We start from the raw sequence: 21,388 nt of genomic DNA, 5'->3' as shown, positions 1-21,388 counted from the left end.
TCATTACGCACAGTCCGTATAGTCCACACAATACCTGCAAAATCTAATAACCACAGATTTTAGAGAGGTATTAATCGGCAGATGAACCCAATAGATCAGAAAAATTTTCAATGACTCTGCGACAACAGCTTGAATATTCCACAGACGACTCCAGCCCTGCCATACCGACCAGGCCACTTTGCAATGGCAAAGAAGATGGTCTGTTGTTTCCACGCTATTTCGGCACAAAGCACAACACACTGACTCCGCTGGGCACGCTCCTCGCTTTAATAATTCAGATTTTACAGGGAATCTGTTTTGCCCAGCCCTCCATAGGAATGACTCCACTTTTTGTGGTGCTAACCCTGCCCAAACTCATTTCCACACGATGTCAATACAGCTCCCTTCCGAAGAAATTACTTCACAACAAATCCTTGGAAGATAAATCCCATTCGATGTACCAGTCCACCTGATACAATCATTATCTACTGTATTTCTGGTCGCATTTAGGATGGAGTTCATCATCCCATTCCAACTATCTAATTCCCAATCAAACAACCTTCTTCTCAATTGGATATTCCATTCCCAAGTGCCATTTACAGTATTACCGAATTCTTTACATACAGAAACGTAAAATTTGTAATTTAAATAGTTAATAAAAATATGATATTCGTATAACACGTATTCTGAAAACGAAATATAAAAAAAAAATGAAAGGTTGGGCCAAACAAAAGTACATAAAAGCTAAAGCTTAAGAATTCTCAACGCCACGATTAAAAGAAACGCAGAATTTTCGAACCACCAAGTAACCACCAACCACGTGAACGCCACATTTGAAAATTCAACGACCGATGTGGTCCCGGGACACGTGTCGAATTTCCAAAAGCCATAACCCACGTGGACCAATCACATCAAAGAAACTGATCGGATCTCATCCCCACTCTCATCCACGAATTCTGATATCTACCAGTTTTACCACGGCCGTTGTCTTGATCTCCTCGCCACGTGTCGGCCTCAAAGTCTCCTTTCCTTTAATTTCCAAAAGCCATAACCCACGTGGACCAATCACATCAAAGAAACTGATCGGATCTCATCCCCACTCTCATCCACGAATTCTGATATCTACCAGTTTTACCACGGCCGTTGTCTTGATCTCCTCGCCACGTGTCGGCCTCAAAGTCTCCTTTCCTTTAACCCTTCGAAAAATATAAATAAATAATAAATATTGTTTAATCAAATCCCATTCAGAAAAAAAAAACGAGTGCTCTGGAACTTCCCAGGAATCTCATAAATTTAGGGTAAAAAATAGTCCGTACAATTAACCCAGTGAATAACTTTGTACTGTTGATTTTGAAGTCTTCGTTTCAGTGTGAAGCTTTGCCTTTAATTGGAAGGAAATCAGTCTTTCTTTCTTCTTTGAAGAGTGGAGTTTTTTTTCCCCGGTGAAAATTGTCAGTCTCAGGTTAGTTTTTTTTTTCGTTTCAAATTTTGCCGATACATATTCGTTCACTCAATTTCCTTGGTTTTGTCTCGATTGTTTTATATATTTTTGTTTGGTTGCTGAGAAACTGCAGGAAATGAAACGGAGTTTTAGATGTTTTTTCTTTAAAAAATTGAGATAAAAGAGAAGAAACAAATTACTAGAAGTCAATCTAATTCTGAAACAAATTCTCGCTTGCAATTTTTTTTTTGCTGTTATTTAAGATATTTCTGAATTTTCTGCCTTTGTTGACGAGAAAAATTGATTTACGCGAGAAAGTAATGAAATAAATATTAGATTACTGTGTATTTTCTGCTACGAAAGTTGTGGATGCAGTTCGGTGCTTTGATGCTGAAAAGTAATTAACTTTTTGTTTGTTGTGGATTGAAAACTTTTCGGTTTTAAACTTGATTAATTTCACAAATTCGTAAGTTAGCTTTTGATCAATTATTTTTCTGATCTGTTGTGATTAACGTGTTTTGTGTTTCAGAAAGATAAAGCAGACGTAAATCACCTTCCATAAAACATGTCATCGTGTCAAAATATTGGATTTGTGTTTACTGGTGGTTATAGATCCTGGAGGAATGTCTGACTTGTGCATGTATGAGGTAAGTTTCTTAATATACCTTTTAAGTTTATTCATTTTACTTTCATTTTCTAGTAGAAAAGTGCTTAAATTTCAATCAAGCTTGTTGATTCAGTTTGATATATGATTTTACTTTCAGCTGTTTGCTATTTTCAACATGCCAATAGAACTTATAAGTTGTATAGTGTGGTATACTGCCTCTATCGTTATGATGTAGTGGAGAGATTTATTGAAAATTAGAGGGTGCTATGGATTTGTTATGAAAAGAAGAATCTTAGGCACTTCAGTCTGAAGCTTTTTAGTTTCTTATTTTCAGGTTTGTTGTAGCCTGTTTGACTTTGTTGATAATTAGGTTTCTAGGGTTCAATTTGTTAATTGTCTTTTGGGTCTGGCAAGCTCGAAGTCGTGCTTTAATTGTTCCGGCTTTTTCTCTTCTCGTAAGAGATTTGACAGTCTGATTTGTGTCAAAAGGATTCAATCCCAAATTCATTTTTGTTCTTTTAGTTTAAATTGTTCATGCAGGTTTCAATCCAAGCTTTGTTAGCTGGAGACTAGTATCTTTTTTCAAAAAGTTATATATTTTTCAGGAGATTTATATCATTGCACAAAATAACTATTGCTTTGAGGTCTTCTTGGTGGGTGGTTCTAAATAAGATTTTATTCACTTTACGGAGTTGTTATGCTATCTTAATATTTTTCTTTTGATATTGCCAAGTTTTGGTGTTAGAATGCAATTACTAGTGCAATGGTAAAAATCTTGTAGTTGAAATGTGCAAGAGCATGGTATCATGCTCAAGATGACTGCTTATTGGAATTACTTAGGGTTTATGCTGATGCAATCATCATTGGATGGATTTTCTTTTGAAGTATTGCTCTTCAGATTTGCTTTGGACCTCTTTAGTTGCCTTAATGTTTTTGGTTGAGTTACTTTTTTAAGAATTGTTTTGTTCTAGCCAAGGAATGGAAAACCTTCATCCATCTCTAAATTATTTTGAACTTCCTTTTTTCAAGTACATCAGTTTGAAGCTTTTTAGTTCCTGTATTTTCGGGTTTGCTGTATTCTGTTTGGCTTTGTAGATAGTTAGTTTTCTGGGGATTAAATTTGTTAATTATCTTTTGGGTCTGGCAAGGTCTAAGTCAAACTTAATGGTTCCTGAATTTTGCTCTTCTCATCAGAGATTGGACACTCTGATCTGTGCCAAAGGATTTCACTCCCGAATTCATTTTTGTTCTTTTAGTTTAAATTTTTTATGAAGGCTTCAATCCAAGCTTCATTAGCCGGAGACTAGTATTTTTTTAAAATGTATACATTTTTCAGGAGACTAATATCATTGCACCAAATAACTATTCCTTTGAGGTCTTCTTCTTGGTGGGCTGTTCTAAATAAGATTTTTTTCACGTTAACGAGTTGTTATGCTAGCTTAATATTTTTCTTGATATTGCCAATTTTTGGTGCTAGAATGCGATTATCTAGTGTAATGGTATAATCTTGTAGTTGAAATGTGCAAGAGCATGGGCTCATGCACAAGATGACTGCTTATCAGGATTACTTAGGGTTTTCTTGGATGGCTTTTCTTTTGAAGTATTGCCCTTCAGATTTGCCTTGGACCTCCTTAGTTGCCTTAATGTTTTGGTTGGAATACTTTTTTAAGAATTGTGTTGTTCTAGCCAAGGGATGGAAAATCTATCATTGATCTAATTTATTTTGAACTTCTTTTGTTGAAGTATGATGTTTATTACTAAACTTGTATAATTGATGTTACAGCTTGAAGATAATGTCTGGGATGATTTTGGAGATACTGATGATCATATAGTGCCTCATACTGCTGATGAATACGGTGCTCAGTTGAAAGTTCAAGGTAATAGTAAAAAAAGACCACGACTTGAAGTGATTGGAGCTACTGGTGATACTGATAATACAAATAAATATGGTATTTTGGGGGAGAAGAAGAAAGGTGTAAATACTTTGATCAAGAACAAAATGTTAGAAAAGGAACCAAGGTCTCACAGTCCTGATAGAGTGTTTACCACTTCAGCTGGTAATGACTCGCACAAAGAAATAGCAACTATGGGTTCTGATGATCCCAGGATGTCCAGCCATGATCTTGAAACTGGAAAAATAGATTCAGTTGGATGTGACTTCTGTTCTGATGATTCTCTCTTAGTTGACAAGTGTGCTACAGAAGACTATAATGATTACTGTTTTCCACTAAATCACATTACTGCAGCTGATGATGATCTCAGATTTTTTAATAATAACCTCGAGGACAAAGAAAATGGTGATCTTTTATATTTTGGCTTGGGAGAAATGGGGAATTTTGAGGACGTTGACAGGATGTTCAGGTAGTTATTGAAATCCCACCATTCATTATTCATGCTATGCTTTACCATGTAAAATCTGACTAGTAGCTTCAGTAGGACCGCCCATTTTGAGTATAACTCGAGTATCTACCTTCATAAATCCAAAACTACCACATATATGTACATGCACCCCACATGGATGCATGAATGCGTGTAAGTTTACAAAGTAGTGCTACTTTGAGTAAACATTTGGGTTGTGATTCAATATATATGTACATGCAACCCACAAGAAAAAGCAAAACGTTGAGTAACTTGACCTTCCATGTGTTTTCTTGCAGAAGTTGTGATTCAACATTTGGGCTGGGGAGTTTTGGTAATGAAGATGATTTGTGCTGGTTTTCATCTTCCCAACTGGCTGAAGGATCTCAAGATGCATTGAAGGCTAATGCTAAACTGAATAGTATACAGGAGGAATGTTCAACTTCTGGGCCAGCAAGTGCAGGTCCGTCAACATTTGACTAAAAAAGAAAGCATATTTCTGATTGACAATTTAACTTCTGTTAATTTGATAGGTGATAATGCTGGTCTTGTGCACGCGTCTTCTTTACATATAGCCAATAAAGAATCTGAAAGTAAGGATGACTTGACATCCTGTGAGCAGGTTAGAAAATCTTGTTATTCTCTCTCTATTTCATTTTTTTATGAATATTTAGTTATTTGGTTTTCATCACCTAGAACTTATAGGCCTTTTTTCTTCACAATATGAATTTAATGCTACTATAAATTTAGTGCTCTTTCATAATTTGATTTGGATAACAGTCAATACGATCCACTCTTAAGCTGGTTCAGAATGAAAGATTCTTTGTTATAACCTTTCCTAATATATTGTTGCTGTGTGGAATTTTCATTATGTTGTTTCATTTCATTACCAAATTACAGATTAGTCCACAAGAAAAGCATTCAAAGCAGCATATGGCATCAGGAGGAAGAAAAGATCAATATCTGGAAAATGGTGGTTCGTTTACTCAATATGGTAGCATCAAGCAATTTGCAGATGTGAAGCACCCCATTACCAATTCATCTTGTCAACTCTTTTCCTCTTCAGATCTTCAGCGGAACAAACAAAAATTTGGACCTGATTCTGTGAATTACATAGAGACAGATATTCCTTATATGCTTCCCAGCTACATAAATTCTTCAGATCAAGTTTCAATCTGTCCAACTATCTCTAGTGTCAAATCTGAAAACCATGGCCATTCTTCTTCGAAAATCGAGTTATTTCACACATCAAACCAGGTACAGTGTATGGAGAGTTCTAATGGTCCTTCATTTGAGGCTCCTTCCATTATAACAAGTGAGAAGAGGGGAAAGCTATATTGCCAACAAGATACACAAATCCCACTTGATAGGAATGCCAAACATGCAAAAATGGGAAGTGAGTTAGCAATTTGTGATCCAATTAATATTCTAAACCAGGTACAACAGGATGAATGTCGTAGTGAAGTTGAAGGAGTTAGTGTAGTAAATCCAGCTGGATTGGATTCTTCAAATGCAAGGGAAAGCTCTTGTATAATTTCTCCTTTGGATGAAGTTTCACTAGAGGCTACTAGTTTTTGCCAGCTTCAACAAGTCATGGAAAAGGTATAGCATACGCAAGGGTTTTCTTATGTGCAAGTGCGTTTGTTCTCTTGGCTAATCCGTAAACATGGTATTGATATAGTCAAAATGTTTGAAATTTCAGTTGGATATCAGGACAAAGCTGTGCATACGGGATAGTCTGTATCGTTTGGCTAGGAGTGCCGAACAAAGACACAATTGCTCGAAACCAAAAGGCGGCATCAGGGATGATAAAGATGAAGATGCAAGTGGTTCATCAGTGGTCCACGAAACAAGCAAGTATGTACCGTTACTTGAATCATGGATTTCTTAGTACTTCTCAATATCACTGATACTGAAGCTATGGATAAGATAGTATTTGTCTCTTCAAAATTGAAATGAACCTAAGAAGTATTTATAAATAAAAAGGGGGTCAGAGTTTAATTTGGATAAGGCCTAGTTTGTCCAGTTTCAAAATTGTCTGGGACCTAAGAAGTATTTAAACCTAAAAATTTTGGGTCCAACCTTGATTTGTCTAGTTTCAAAACTATCAAGTCAATTTGCCTATTTTCAAAACTAGCAGGGACCTAAGAAGTAATTGAACCCAAAAACTACGGACTTGTAAACTCAAAATCCTATCCAATTTTCCGTATAATTCGTATTTCTAAATGTTTGTTTTATCCAGGTGCACTGGGTTTATAGATATGGAAACTGACACAAACCCTATAGATAGATCCATAGCACACTTACTATTTCACAGGCCTTCAGATCCTTCTCAAAGGCCAGTTATCGATGCTGCATCGTTGAAGTCTCGTGGCACGGTAAGCATTCCTTTATCGCCCTATCATTTTTTCTTTCCGTGAACTTGAAGAAAGCTCATGTTTCATAACGGATCGGAATGACAGACTCATGGCTCTATCACAAATCCACTTCCGATGTTATCTGAAAAGCAAGTTGGCAGCGATGAAACCGATGATGCCGGTTCAGATAAAAAGGTTCCGACGAACTGTGACTGCATGTAATCTTTGTAAAAATTAATCTATTTGTTCATGATCATGTACAATGGTGATCGATGTGAGTCCGGCCTCGACATAAGTTGCAGGTTCGTCCGCTGTTTTAGAATTTTTTTTCTTAGACACAACATGGTCTTTTGGTTGTATGTGTTATTAAATCCTTTGTAACAGTTTTTGATATCCTACTCCTTCGCTTATCTGTCATCACTACTTCAAAGTTATCTGTTTGCTCTTCACAAAAATATTCAGCCATGTTGCCATTAATTTCCTGGAGTTTCTGGCCTTTTTTTTAGGCTCAATACTTATTTTGACCTTGTAGTATAGAGTAACATTTACTTTAGTCCGCTTTGGTCTCTTTACTTCCATTCCTTCAATTAGTTTAGTCCTTCGTAGTAAAAAGTGTTGATATATATTTTTTAAATAATTTAAAAATCAAAGAATTGTAGAAAATACATAAAATTTTAAATAAGTTAAAAAAAGAATTTGAGATTTTTAAAATTGTGAAGAAAACACAAGGGCATTTGATTTAAGTTTTAATGATTTTTATGAAATTTAATTTAAGAAGTGAAGTTGGATATAGTTATAATCCTTTTAAAATATATATTTTCCGAACTTGAGTTATGAACCTTTTTATATATAAAAACTTTTAAGTTTTGGTATTATTTTAATTATCTATATTTCTACATAAGCGTCTTATTGGGTCACTGACTATTTTTGGAAGCAGATAGGACTAAATGCTACAACGATTAAGAGTTGCAAAAGGACATTAGTAAGATTTTCTAAAAAAACAAAAATTAGATATTAAATATTATTACTAAACGTTATAAAACTGTACCTACGAGTGATAATGTTATAAACACGTCGTATATGAAATCCCGAACATATAAAAATTGATTCGTGACGTCAATTAACAATGAATCAGGCAAATGACGAAAAATGTCTTATCCTTATTCCTCTTGCACCAAGTCCCTAAAATCACTCAACTGCAAAAAACAAGTAAAACACATTGCATACGTTAAACAGAAATAAGTCAGCAATGTTACATTACAATGCCGGACAAAGCTGAAAATACCTAGAACAACATGCTAACAACGGATATTGCATGGTCTATATTGGTTACACCATAACCCTGTTGATCCTAGACCACCAACATTTTCCGAGGTGCAAGGCCGGAATATCCGACTAGTCAAATTGCTGCCTGAGTTGCATCTCTGTCTCACTCTTCCAGGTTGCATGTGATGACTGGCCCTTCATTCTCTTACTTTTCTCTTTATCTTTGATAGTAGACACCTTCTTCTTGGAATCTTTGTCGGCATCTGCAAGAGGACGGTCACCACACACCGGACAGACCATTCCTCTAGCTCTTTATGATGGAAACAATTACGATGTACCTCAAGAGCTCTGCAGCATCTTGTGCATTTGGATTTGTTGCAGATGCAACTCGTTTTGCTCCATCTTGTTTGCTGCTTGGAACTGATGACGTCGGAGGCTTGCTACCCTCGATATCACTTCTCACTCGATCATGGATTCCAACAAGCTGAGGTTTTGTTTCTACCACAGCACCTTTAAACAACCAACAAAACCGAAACCCAATTATTCATACAAAGGAAATGACAATTAGGTTATAGGTTTGTAAACCCCTAATAGCAAATAACATACAGGCAACGGCAATGTAATCATAATGTAAGATCTGAAGAGAAATGACCAGCCAAGGGCAAAGTGCCTTTTAAGTCTGGAGATGCGAATGGTTTAAACTTCAAAATTCTTGAAGAAGCATCACTTAAAGTTACAAGAACTAAAAGTAGCATATACATTAGAAGCTATTAAACAGAATTGAGCATTTGGAAACCCGATATTTAAATTCATTGACATTGTTCTTTGCCGCAACTGCGAAAATATAGCATCAACTGTAATTCAAACAATTCAACTGAAGCATAATCCAAAAGCTTACCCCATGCACCAAAAGAAAAAGAACTAATACGAAACTTTGCTCTTTGACTCTAGATGTTCTACTTTCTTACTACAAGCAGCTTTTTCCACCATTTTTAATTCAAATATGCTACTGTAATCGATTTAAGAAATACAAAAAATTCTAACTTGACAAAATAAAAACAGTAAATGTAAACAATCTGAGCCCGTCTTGACTAAAGAATCTGTAAAATGAACTTTGAAAAGGGGAAAATTGGAAAAATACCAGAAGGCATATCCTTCTTATCTTTGAAATCCTTCCGCCCACCGCGCCTTCCTTGCTGTTGGGTAGAGTCACTTACTGAACCCGGTTCCTCAACTGCATGGTTTAGGAACTCCGGTGGCCCTGAAACCTCCAGAAACCAACAAGATAACAAATACCCTTACAAAATCCAAAAAACCCTAATTCCATCATCACCCCAAAAAACCCTAATTCTATCATCATCAAATTAAAGAGCTTTTTTCATCTACATTCAACCGTGAGTAAGAAATATCATTACTTAGAATATTTTAGTTTTATTTCACAAAAATCAGGAAATTAAATTTTTTTCATTCAAAGTTCACAAATTTCCTACACATTATTAGCTCAAGGGTTTTTTGCCAAGATATTTAGGGCGAAAGAAATAAAAATTATACCTGCGAAAAAGCGTCAAATGCGGAAGGTAGAGCGGATTTTCGGGAGGGATCGGGGAAATCGAAGACGGAGGAGTCGTACCGCTTGGGAGCAGCGGAATGAGTTTTACCACCGATGCCGTCGCCGTCTTCACCGTCGTCTTCTTCGGAAGAATCGCCGTAAATGAATACGGTCAAGCTCAGACGGTTCATCTTCCGCAGAAGAATGCCCTCTTTCTCGTACCTGGGCTTCGATGGTGTATCGTCCCCCGATCTAATATTTATACCTTTATATTTGGGTAAATATACTTTTTAGCACTCAAACTTGACTTTAATGTTCAATTTGGTGCATATTATTTTTGTCCAAATTGATACTTGTATTTTTCTAAAAGGTTCAAATAGTACAAATATTTTTTTGGCTTAGTAGTAAAATGACCCCTAAAATATTCTTCAATTTCCAAATTGACCCATGACATTTTCTCATGTTTTTACTATAGAATGAATTAATTAATATCTTTTATTTCTCTTTCTTCCTACGGTTATGGTTTTTTATGAATGCTCTGGTTGCTTATTCTGTTTTTTTAGACAATATCACATATTATTTGTGCACCAATAACCAGTCTGTCTAGTGGTATGAGGCATTAGGTCCCTTAAACAATGTCAGGGGTTTGAATCCTGACATTTGCAAATTGAGCAAACTTAGTTGAGAGGGTTGCCCTCATCTCTGCAGTACTCGATCTAGTATACTCAATCTCATTAACACATAGTTTTTTAAGCTTCCCATAATCGAAAATGTATTCACTGATCGTGATGATACCAATGAGACTTAATGGGTCGAAGAACTTGCCTATCGAGCAACCCTGTTGGCCAATGCATTGGCGAAGTTCTCGGTAATCTTCGATCACAGAGTCGCCTGTTTTAGGGATTGAGATTGTGGGTTGATGAAGTCTACCCATCGCTTGCTCTCGACCCAACCCCATTATGAGGAGATGGGTGTCGAGAAATGAGCCGAAAGAGAATCTGGCTACTGTATGGGTAGGCTCCGGCCTCGAACTATGGCATGCCACTCCAGGCTTGACCTAGGAAGATGCCCACGATGGCTATCGTGGCCCAACGCCCTTGGATTAGCTCAGCTTCCTTATACCATTCGAGGAAAGTTCAATCCTTGCCGAGACCTGGTGGATCAAATTCGTAATCTCCTTGATGCTTCCCACTCAAACATATGCACAGCTCAAATATAACATTAGACGAACTATTCGAATTTAACTTTTTGATTCAAATTTAAATTTATTAAATCGGAACAATTTAACCCATAAACTAACCTTTATTGGTTTCCCATCTATCATTTTGCTTGGCAAAACTGCCAGGTTAATGCAAATGGGAAACGTTAATTCCCAAAATAATGTTATCAGCCGATTATTTCTCTAAATGTGGTGTTTGCTACAGAAAAATGCAAAAGTTGGGATATCTCGGCGTCTTTAGTGTTGCATTCTGAACCTCTCAGCGTCTTCAACTATTGTTGGATATCTCGGCGTCTTTTGCATTTATTCGAGGATGTCTCGGCGTCTTCAACACAATTTCCATGTAAAATAGGATCTCTCGGCGTCTTTGCATGCAAATTGGGACAATTTTCATGCTCGTTGGATATCAAGGCGTCTTTCATGTGTTTTGAGTTTGCAGTAAAACCAATCAATAAAAGCAAATCAATAATGCCAAAGCAAAATTTATAAAAGCAATTGCAAAAGCATTGGGGCCGGGGACATCATTAAACAAAAGCATAAATTTTATTAAAGAAAGGTGATGTTAAAAGGAAATTTATAAAAGCATTCATTTGTAAAGCAATAATGGTGTTATTAATGAAATTATAATTTTGTAATTTTGTAGATTATATTTGATTCAATTACTCGAGTATATATACATATTTATTACTTAAGGGTTTAAAACGCCAATTTTAAATACTTACTGAAATGAAATAATAATTTAATAAAATTTAATAATAATGATTTAATCATTATTAAATTTTAACTACTAATGATTTAATAATAATAATGTAATTATCTAGTAGTAAAAAACTCAATTTAATAGCAATGATATTTGATTCAATTACTTCAATGAATTTACTATGGTTGTCCCTTGTTCCCATATGTAATGAGGTAAGGGGAGGTAAGATAGTAGGCTGCCCCCAACAATAAGTTGAGAGTAGCTTCCGTAGGAGACCTCTAAATTATGAAATACCCTCCATGGGACTCGATCCCACGACCTTAAGGTTAAGAACCTTGTGCTCTACCAACTGAGCTGGATGGTCATTTCAAATGAATTTACTAATAATACTCAATTTTAGTAATTACTAATAACACTCAATTTTAGTAATTACTAATAACGATTTACTAATTATGAATTTAATGATTTAACTACTAATGATTTAATAATAATAATGTAATGATTTGATATAAATGATTTACTAATTAAATTCATGATTACTAATAATGATTTACTAATTATAAATTTAATGATTTGATATTTAATGATTTAGTAATGATATGATTTAGTAATGATTAGTAATGATTAACTAATAATGATACTAATAATTTTTATTATTAATATTTAATGATTTGATACAAATGATTTAGTAATGATTTGAAATAATGAAATTGTAATAATTAATAATAATGATTTAATAATTATTACTAATAATTATTTAGTAGTAAAAACCCAATTTAATAGTAATGATATTCGATTCAATTACTTCAATTTGATACAAATAATTTGAATAATGATTACAACTCTTGACGGTGTCGGGGTGTTGTTGAGTAGTAATGTCGAGGCGCACGTCGGTTTCGTTGTGGTTGTTTCACTTGTTCAGGAGTTTGTTCATCATAACCAACATGCTCATTCATCGAGGGCATAGGTTCCGGTGTTGTAAATATTTGCCCACCACCACTATGCTCACCCATCCGAGGACAAATACTTGTACTTGTCATCATAGATATCATCTGATCAACATCATTCGTTGCCTCAAACATGGGAGAGAACATGAGTGATTGATGAGGAACATGTTGAGGAGTGTAGGGCGTAACACCAGAGTTTGAATTACCCTAAACCCTAAACCATTACTAGTAATAAATTCGCTTTACCGGTGAGGCATGCCAACCATATCAATCATTTGAACAACATGAGTTCATACTTGTCAACGCTCACTCCAATACAAGCGGATGAATTTGACTTCTAGAGCCCGGATTACCTTAAACCCTAAACCTAAACTCTAAACCCTAAATCATAAACCCTAAACCCGAGAAACCAAGAAGGAATGGGAGTGTGAGTGGGAGTGAGAGTTCTCACCATGGAGCAGAACAAGAGGCAATGTATAGTATCCCACCAGAATCTTTTGATCACACAAGATCATTTAGTCAAGTGGTTGGCGATTCTGGTGTTACGCCCTACACTCCTCAACATGTTCCTCATCAATCACTCATGTTCTCTCCCATGTTTGGGGCAACAAATGATTTTGATCAGATGACATCTATGATGACAAGTACGAGTATTTGTCCTCAGATGAGAGAGCATAGTGGTGGTGGGCAAATATTTACAACACCGGAACCTATGCCCTCGATGAATGAGCAGGTTGGTTATGATGAACAAACTCCTGAACAAGTGCAATGACCACAATGAAACCGACGTGTGCCTCGACATTATTACTCAACAACACCCTGACACCATCAAGAGTTGTAATCATTATTCGAATTATTTGTATCAAATTAAAGTAATTGAATCAAATATCATTGCTATTAAATTGAGTTTTTTACTACTAAATAATTACATTATTATTATTAAATCATTAGTAGTTAAAATTTAATAATGATTAAATCATTATTATTAAATTTTACTAAATTATTATTTCATTTCAGTAAGTATTTAAAATTGACGTTTTAAACCCTTAAGTAATAAATATGTATATATACTCGAGTAATTGAATCAAATATAATCTACAAAATTACAAAATTATAATTTCATTAATAACACCATTATTGCTTTACAAATGAATGCTTTTATAAATTTCCTTTTAACAACACCTTTCTTTAATAAAATTTATGCTTTTGTTTAATGATGTCCCCGACCCCAATGCTTTTGCAATTGCTTTTATAAATTTTGCTTTGGCATTATTGATTTGCTTTTATTGATTGGTTTTGCTGCAAACTCCAGATGAAAGACGCCTAGATATCCAACGAGCATGGAAATTGTCCCAATTTGCATGCAAAGACGTCGAGAGATCCTATTTTACATGGAAATTGTGTTGAAGAGGCCGAGACATCCTCAAACAAATACAAAAAGACGCCGAGATATCCAACAATAGTTGAAGACGTCGAGAGGTTCAGAATACAACACTAAAGACGTCGAGATATCCCAACTTTTACATTTTTCTGTAGCAAACACCCCATTTGGGGAAATAATCAGCTGATAACATTATTTTGGGAATTAACGTTTCCATTTGCATTAACCTGGCAGTTTTGCCCATTTTGCTTCATGGTATAGGAACTATTGATCTTTTTCTTCTCAAATATGAAACCTAAACACCCCCACCCCACCACCACCGCCACTCAAAGCCTAATTTGGTGGATTGAATGGTGGGCGGCCTACAAAATGATGTTTCTCGGCAAAATCATAGGCATGTTGGAAGAGAAATGGGTGGACAAATTGTCAAAATTTAAACCATCTTCAAGACAACCTCAATGATTTGTTTGACTAATGCCATAATATCCATCATTACATGAAATCAAATCTTGCTTGTTTAACGTTGTGTTATAACTTACAAAAGCTAGGGTTAAAAACTTGAGAAGATATAGTTCTTGAATGTTAATTTAATTTGTTGGCATAGTGTCTTAATTTGCATATATTTGAATATGTATTAATACGAACTTATTGAATGACACCAGCGATAAAAAAATATTTAAGTTCGAATAGTTATAGTTACGTCTGTAGGGTGTGTGTTGTCAATAGCTTAAGAAAAATCGTGAATATATACTAGTACTAACATTAAAAATATTGAATTCAGTAGATCATCATCATTATAATAGATCTCTATAACACTTGATTCAAACTAGTCCTCTAATAATTTAAATATCAATAAATTATAAAACAAAAAGCCTAAAACAAGTTCAATGTATGAACTAAATTATTAATAAATATAAAAAAGGGCAATGAAGTTTTACTACTTTGTAAAGTGGTCCCTCTAAAGGGAGCATCTGCAATGATAGTTTCCCGTTGGCATAAAAGAGAAAGCGTTGTTCCATCATATTCTTCCAACAAAAAGTCATAACCCTAACTATTATTATTTTATCTGTATAAACAAAACAGTTTTTTTTATTAACATGAGATGATCTCTGTTCGAAAGATTCACACATTTGATAATGAATACTTAAGTGTTGTGTTCGAATATAAGATCTCTAGAAATAGCAACTATCTTTTTAACCATTGAGATTGCTTGACTCGTACAACGTATTTAAATAATAAATGTAGATATTTGAAACTATAATAATCGAAACAAGAACAAGTTCGACTTATATATATAAAAAAGAAAAACTATATTTAAATACTTTTTGAAACTTTTATTTGTTAAAATTTTAAATTAATGAAAATGATCATGTATCTTAATTATTATATGATCACTTAGAAATTTTTTTATAACTATTAATATATTATCTACAACCTTGATTGAATATTGTGAAAGTTTATCACGAAAATGGTTTTTTTAACTCAGTTTATTTTATTTATAACCTCGTAATTTGAATGCTTAATTTTAGTTAAGTAATCTAATATTTTATGTAAAATAAGGAACAAGGCAAGTTACTGAAATCATGAAGCACGAGGCAAAGGCACAGCTCATTGCCCATTTAAAAACTAATTGAGCAAATCATTTTACTATTTTAATAATCAAAATGCTTTTATTTAAATTAAATTATAAAATAATAATGATATGGGCTTAACATTAATTCGAATCAAGTTTAAATTAACAAATTTTAAAGTGTATGTGTCAGCTTGAATCAATTCGTGAATATCTATAATCCTTTCCGCGGTCTTAATTGAGTCTATTAATCATATTATGAGGGTTTTTTTGAACGAGGTCTGATTGTTTTTTTAATATGTGAATATCTCTAATATATGCATATCAAAATATAAATTATTAATATATCAAAATTTATATAAAATATATAATATTTTAATATAATTACAATCCATCAAATATATTCGTATACAAATCGAATATACTGATATTTGAGTCTAATTTAAAGCTATAATTTCGGCATAAATTTGCACTTTTTGACTTTATAAGATCATTATAGTATAGGTGAATTTTTTATTATAATCTAACTAATAAATTATTATTTCACGAACCAAATAATCTCAGTAATTAAATAATTATTATTATTTTTTAAGGTTTTGAGATTTAATATCACATATAAATTATATATATAATCATTAAATTATAGATATTCTTACATTTTAATCATTAAATCAAAATTTTAATTAATTATATTATTTATAATTTAAATAATATTAATCAAGTTACTTACACTTAAATTTTAACTGATTATTCATATAATTTATAAAATTTTATAAAAAGACTTTTATTTAAAATAAAATTTAATAAAATACAAATAAAAGGGTAAACTAGACATTTAGTATCTCGACTATCACTTTTGTTCTGTTTTGGCCACCTAACTATTTTTAAAAAATTATATTTGACATTTAGTTTTGGTTTCATTTTGGTTACTCGTAGTTAAAAATTAACGGTGATGCTGACGTATCACAATAAGGTAATACCATATCACATTGGAAAAAATAAAAAAATCATGTCATCATTTCTGTTGATTTTTTAACGATGACTAAAATAAAACCAAAACGTAACGTTAAATGACCAAAACCGAACCACGTAAATAGTTGGATGACTAAATACATAATTTACACTATGATATATAAAAATAAATAATTTAAAATTTATTTATTAATTTAATTATACGTTCTCCCTCTCCTCACAATAAAGCCCCCTTCTTTGAATGAATTCCACCAAAAACCTCCCATTTGTCGTTCCATTTCCGAAACAAACCAAAGCTCCAAAACCCACTCTTTAGCTACAATGGAGGTCTCAGTATTCACATTTGCTTTGAGCCTCGCCATTCTCTCAACCTTGGCTGTCGATGCTTCCCACCACCATGCGACGGCGCCATCACCTTCCTCCTCGACCTCCACCGTGGACTGCTCTACTCTGATCCTCAACATGGCGGATTGCTTGTCATTCGTGTCGGCCGGAAGCGAGGTGTCGAAGCCGGAAGGAACTTGCTGTTCCGGGTTGAAAACCGTGTTGAAATCCGGCCCCGAGTGTTTATGCGAGGCTTTTAAGAGCAGCGCTTCCATGGGTGTTTCTCTGAATGTGACGAAAGCCTCCACTTTGCCCGCTGCGTGCAAAGTTTCTGCTCCTTCTTCCACTAAATGCGCCGGTGAGTGACTTTAGCTTAAAAAAAGGCTGCGTTTTGCTACTCTTTTATGGAACAAATCGTGGGATCTTCATCGATTTTGTTGTTTGATTAACATTATAAAAATTCCATGGGAAAAAATCGTACTTTTGGTTCAATCTGGAAAAAAAATGGAACATCACTCTCATGCATTTGAACAAGATGAAAAAAAAGAAATAGGGAAATGATGATTAATAAGTACTAATGATGTTCTTTGCATTTTTGCAGTGTCTGTCACTCCTGCTGGTGCACCAGGTATGTGTCCTCATAAATCTGATATGTATATGTATATCAGTATATGTATAATCTCAATTTTGTAATCTTAAATTTGTTCTGCATTAATAATCTCAACTTTGCAGATGGGCAACCATCAACAACAGCAGGTGGTGGTGCACCCACAACATCCTCGGAGAGCGCAAACGAAGTAGCACCGGCACCAGCCCCTGGCAGCTCAGGCTCTTCGGTGTTTTCGTTTTCGGCTGGATCTGTCATATTCGCCGGCATTATTAGTACATTAGTCTCTGGCTACGTATTATGTTAAAATCGTTACCGATAATTCGGATTGAGGGAGAGGGATGTAACAACATACGAGAGTGAGGCCATTTTGAGGATTATGTTTAGTTATTTGGGATCATCCTCTTGTGTTTAATTAGTTCCTTTTGTTAATTTTCTTTTATGTTTGTGGTTTACTTTGAAACCCTTTTGAACTTTGGACCATTTGTTTCCCATTTGCAACTCTAATTTTACCTGGAAACGGCATTTTCCCCAATGGGGTTTCTGTTATGTCACTTGGCCTATCTGAACATATATTGTTATGATGTGTAAGGATTGAATCTGGGACCCGATAATTCCTCCGGAGGGATGTGAGAAGCGGAGTCTGCGATGATCCGATCGACATTTGGGTGGTGGATAAGGTTAAACTCTTGCGGGGACATTTCCTCTTTCGGCCACTCTTCCCATCTTGCGTCTAACCCGTCAGTCGGTCACCCTCCAACATCCTGACCACTTCGGCCATCTTGGTCGTTCCATCGGGAGTTGAGAAAGATCGAAAGCCCTCTATCTTGTAGCGAGTTTGAGAAGCATGACACTAAAACCAAAATCATGTCTTTTCTTCTGTGAGTTTTCGATTAATAGATATTCAGAGAAATAAATGGACCTTAATAACTAAATTCAAAAATAGGAACAAAGGATATTCAAGTCAAGGCTCAACTTCACGACGAATGGGTCATCCACGATTTCAACTCCACGACAGAGGATATCGTACCCACGGATCCACGATTTCAACTCCACGACGGAGGATATTGTGCCCACTCAACCACGGTTTCAACTTCACGACGAAGGGAATCGTGTCCACCCATAACTTGGATTTCAACTTCACGACGAAGGATATTCAAGTTAAGGCTCAACTTCATGACGAAGGGGCCATCCACGATTTCAACTCCACGACGGAGGATATCGTAACCACGGATCCATGATTTCAACTCCACGACGGAGGATATCGTGTCCACACATCCACGGTTTCAACTTCACGACGAAGGGAATCGTACACACAAGCATCATCCATCTCTAGATTGGATTTCAACTTCACGATGAAGGATATCCAACTCAATGAATGAGTGTCTGTCAATAAACTTTCAGTATCAGAGTCAATTTTGACTTCACGACGAAGGGAATCGTGCCTACCAACAACATTGGATTTCAACTTCACGACGAAGGATATCTAATTCAAGGCTCAACTACACAACGATTGGGCCATCCACGGTTTCAACTTCATGACGAAGTGAATCGTGCTCACCAGCAACATTGGATTTCAACTTCACGACGAAGGACATCCAATTCAAGGCTCAACTTCACAACGAATAGGTCATCCACGATTTCAACTTCACAACGAAGGATATCGTGCCCACAAGTAACATCCATCTCTAGATTGGATTTCAACTTCACGATGAAGGATATCCAACTCAAAGAAGGAGTGTCTGTCAACAAACTCATTCAGAGTCAATTTCAACTTCACAGCGAAGGATATTGGACTCGAAACAATGCACAAGATTGGATCTCAACTTCACGACGAAGGATATCCAATTCAAAGCTCAAGACAAGAAGGGCTATTTGCCAAATACCTTCGAGTTCGATTACACTCAGCTCAAAGACACATCATTTGCAACATAGCTCAAGGCAAGAAGGGTTATTTGCTAACAAAAGACCTTCGAGTTCGATTACACTCGGCTCAAAAGCACATCATTTACAGTATAACTCAAGGCTAGAAGGGTTTTCTGCCAACAAAAAGACCTTCGAGTTCGATTACACTCAGCTCAAAGGCACATCATTTGAAGCATAACTCAAGGCGAGAAGGGTTATATGTCATCAAAGTCCTTCGAGTTCGATTACATTCAGCTCTCAGGCGTATCCAATTTACAACATAACTCAAGGCGAGAAGGGTTATCTATCAACAAATACCTTCAACTCAGAGGCAAATCAAATTTACAACATAGCTCAAGTCGAGGTTTTTAAGTCGAGAAGAAGACTTGTGTTAGCCGTGCATCAGTGACAAGAAACCGTTTTTCGACAGCACAACTTAAGTCGAGAAAAACTTTCTGTCAACGAAGATTTCTGAGTTCAATTCAGATCCAAGGTCTTTAAACCGAGAAGAAGACCAAAATTGACTACAATTTGGCAACGAGAAGTCGCATCCTAATTAAAATCCCGAACTACGGCTTCAATTCCATATCATTTCAAGATGGACTCGACTTCGCAACGTATGAGCCATCCTCAACTCAATTCGACAGGGAGTTATTGAAACATCATAGTCAATTTTTAACTCCACCGAACGAAAAGTGTGTCTTTTAATCTTTACCCTATCCCCGTTACATGACTAAGGGAAAAGAGGGGTAGCTGTAGTAGACACTACTTTTCGCCCAGTAACTTATCCCCGGAGATCACGACACCAACATCACCAAGTCAACAAAAAATAATCGGTGCCCACCATTACAAGCCTACCCACCGATTTCTCCACTATCACCGCTTCATTCACAAGCCACAAGTCAACAAAGGCACCCAACAATTTAAAACATGTTGGAAAAAAACTAGAAAAATGTATAATTCATGCTATATAAACCCGAACAAAAAATGTAAAGAGGGGGAGACTCTCATTTTTCAAATGGAAATAGCAATAAAATACAGAATTTTTCAGCAATCCTAAGGTATTTCAGTTTATATTTCAGTTTCTTTAATTTATTTGTTCAATTCGAATGCAACTAATAATAAAAAATTTAGTTTGTAATTTTGTTGGTAGTTAACGTAAATTCCATGAGTTCAAAAAAATAATTAAAATAGAAATAAGGAGTTAATTTCCCTTGTTGCGGTGTTCGTCGGAGTCGGAGTAGGGGTGTCACCGTCGTCGGATCTAGAGTCGAGTGGTCGGTGTGGCTCTCGAGTTCATTGGAGATTTGGTCGCCATGGCTGCTCTGTCGCGCTGGTGAAGGAAAAGAAAGCAGAAGGCAAGAAATGAATAAATTGGGATCTGATTCACGTGTAAAATGAACAGAGGAGATATTATGTCTCCTTGGAATTTTTGGGCTAATCACATACTAGGTCCCCAGATACTAGGTGCTTTATGTTTTGTTCACATACTTTAATGGTTAAATCATGCATAAGGTCCTCATTTTCAACGTATTTTATGCTTTGGTCCTATTATGGTAAAATCACCTTTAAGCTCCCTTATTTTCATGTTTTTTGAACTCTGGTTATATATTTTGTTATGTGTTTCGAATATGCATATTGATTTTAATAATTTTTTAATTTAGTCACTGTTTATTTTATTTAGTTACTGTCTTTTGCTTTATTGCATTTTAATCCATATAATTAGATTTTATTATAATTTAAGCCCATGTATTTATTTTAAATTGATTGTTTAGGATCTTATTTGTTCATATTTATTAGGTCCTTCTAGTTTTTATTAATACTATTTTAATCCTTTAATTTTCTATTTGTGCCATTTTAGTACTTTAATTTTTTTCTTTTGCTATTTAATCTCTTGTTTTGTTTTTCTCCTGCAACTCATTCCTATAATTAATTTGATCCAGAAATTTTAATCCTTTCCAATTTAATTTTTTTAATTCGAATTTTCTTTTATTTCTTTTATTTACTCCATTTTATTTCAATTTTAATATTAACTCTTTGTGTTTGTTTGTTTTATTTTTTTTACTTTATTTATGATCTTTTTTAGGATAATTTTAATTAATCAAAGGTAAGTAATTTGGATCGAATTTTTAAATTTTAATTTAAATTATAATTGTTGCAATTAAGACAACCGATAAATTAAATGATACCGAAAGGGCAGTTCAAA

The 21,388-nt window shown here is 34.9% G+C and overlaps 1 protein-coding gene and 3 pseudogenes across 1 annotated transcript; 2 read left to right on the top strand and 2 right to left on the bottom strand.

Annotated features, from left to right (window-relative positions):
• The first annotated feature begins 1,321 nt into the window (after positions 1-1,321).
• LOC120188477 lies at positions 1,322-7,159 on the top strand (annotated as a pseudogene).
• A 723-nt stretch (positions 7,160-7,882) lies between these two features.
• Positions 7,883-9,775, bottom strand: LOC120188361 (annotated as a pseudogene).
• A 410-nt stretch (positions 9,776-10,185) lies between these two features.
• LOC120188466 lies at positions 10,186-12,570 on the bottom strand (annotated as a pseudogene).
• A 4,024-nt stretch (positions 12,571-16,594) lies between these two features.
• Positions 16,595-17,763, top strand: LOC120188326 (non-specific lipid transfer protein GPI-anchored 31-like). The gene is made up of 3 exons (XM_039191779.1): positions 16,595-17,028; positions 17,272-17,298; positions 17,403-17,763. Exons 1-3 carry the CDS (start codon positions 16,668-16,670, stop codon positions 17,582-17,584), a joined length of 570 nt encoding a protein of 189 aa, XP_039047710.1. The 5' UTR covers positions 16,595-16,667; the 3' UTR covers positions 17,585-17,763.
• Positions 17,764-21,388: the final 3,625 nt, after the last annotated feature.

The sequence above is a fragment of the Hibiscus syriacus genome, unplaced genomic scaffold, assembly GCF_006381635.1.
Source record: "Hibiscus syriacus cultivar Baekdansim isolate YM2019G1 unplaced genomic scaffold, ASM638163v2 tig00116944_pilon, whole genome shotgun sequence".
In the NCBI taxonomy this organism is placed as follows: domain Eukaryota; kingdom Viridiplantae; phylum Streptophyta; class Magnoliopsida; order Malvales; family Malvaceae; genus Hibiscus; species Hibiscus syriacus.
This window is presented reverse-complemented; position numbering and strand designations above follow the sequence as displayed.

Excerpts from the sequence above, each read along its gene's own strand:
- LOC120188326 (XM_039191779.1), top strand. The coding sequence starts at position 16,668 with ATGGAGGTCTCAGTATTCACATTTGCTTTGAGCCTCGCCATTCTCTCA. Across the intron at positions 17,029-17,271 it reads TTCTTCCACTAAATGCGCCG|TGTCTGTCACTCCTGCTGGT; the intron begins GTGAGTGACTTT and ends GCATTTTTGCAG. Across the intron at positions 17,299-17,402 it reads CACTCCTGCTGGTGCACCAG|ATGGGCAACCATCAACAACA; the intron begins GTATGTGTCCTC and ends TCAACTTTGCAG.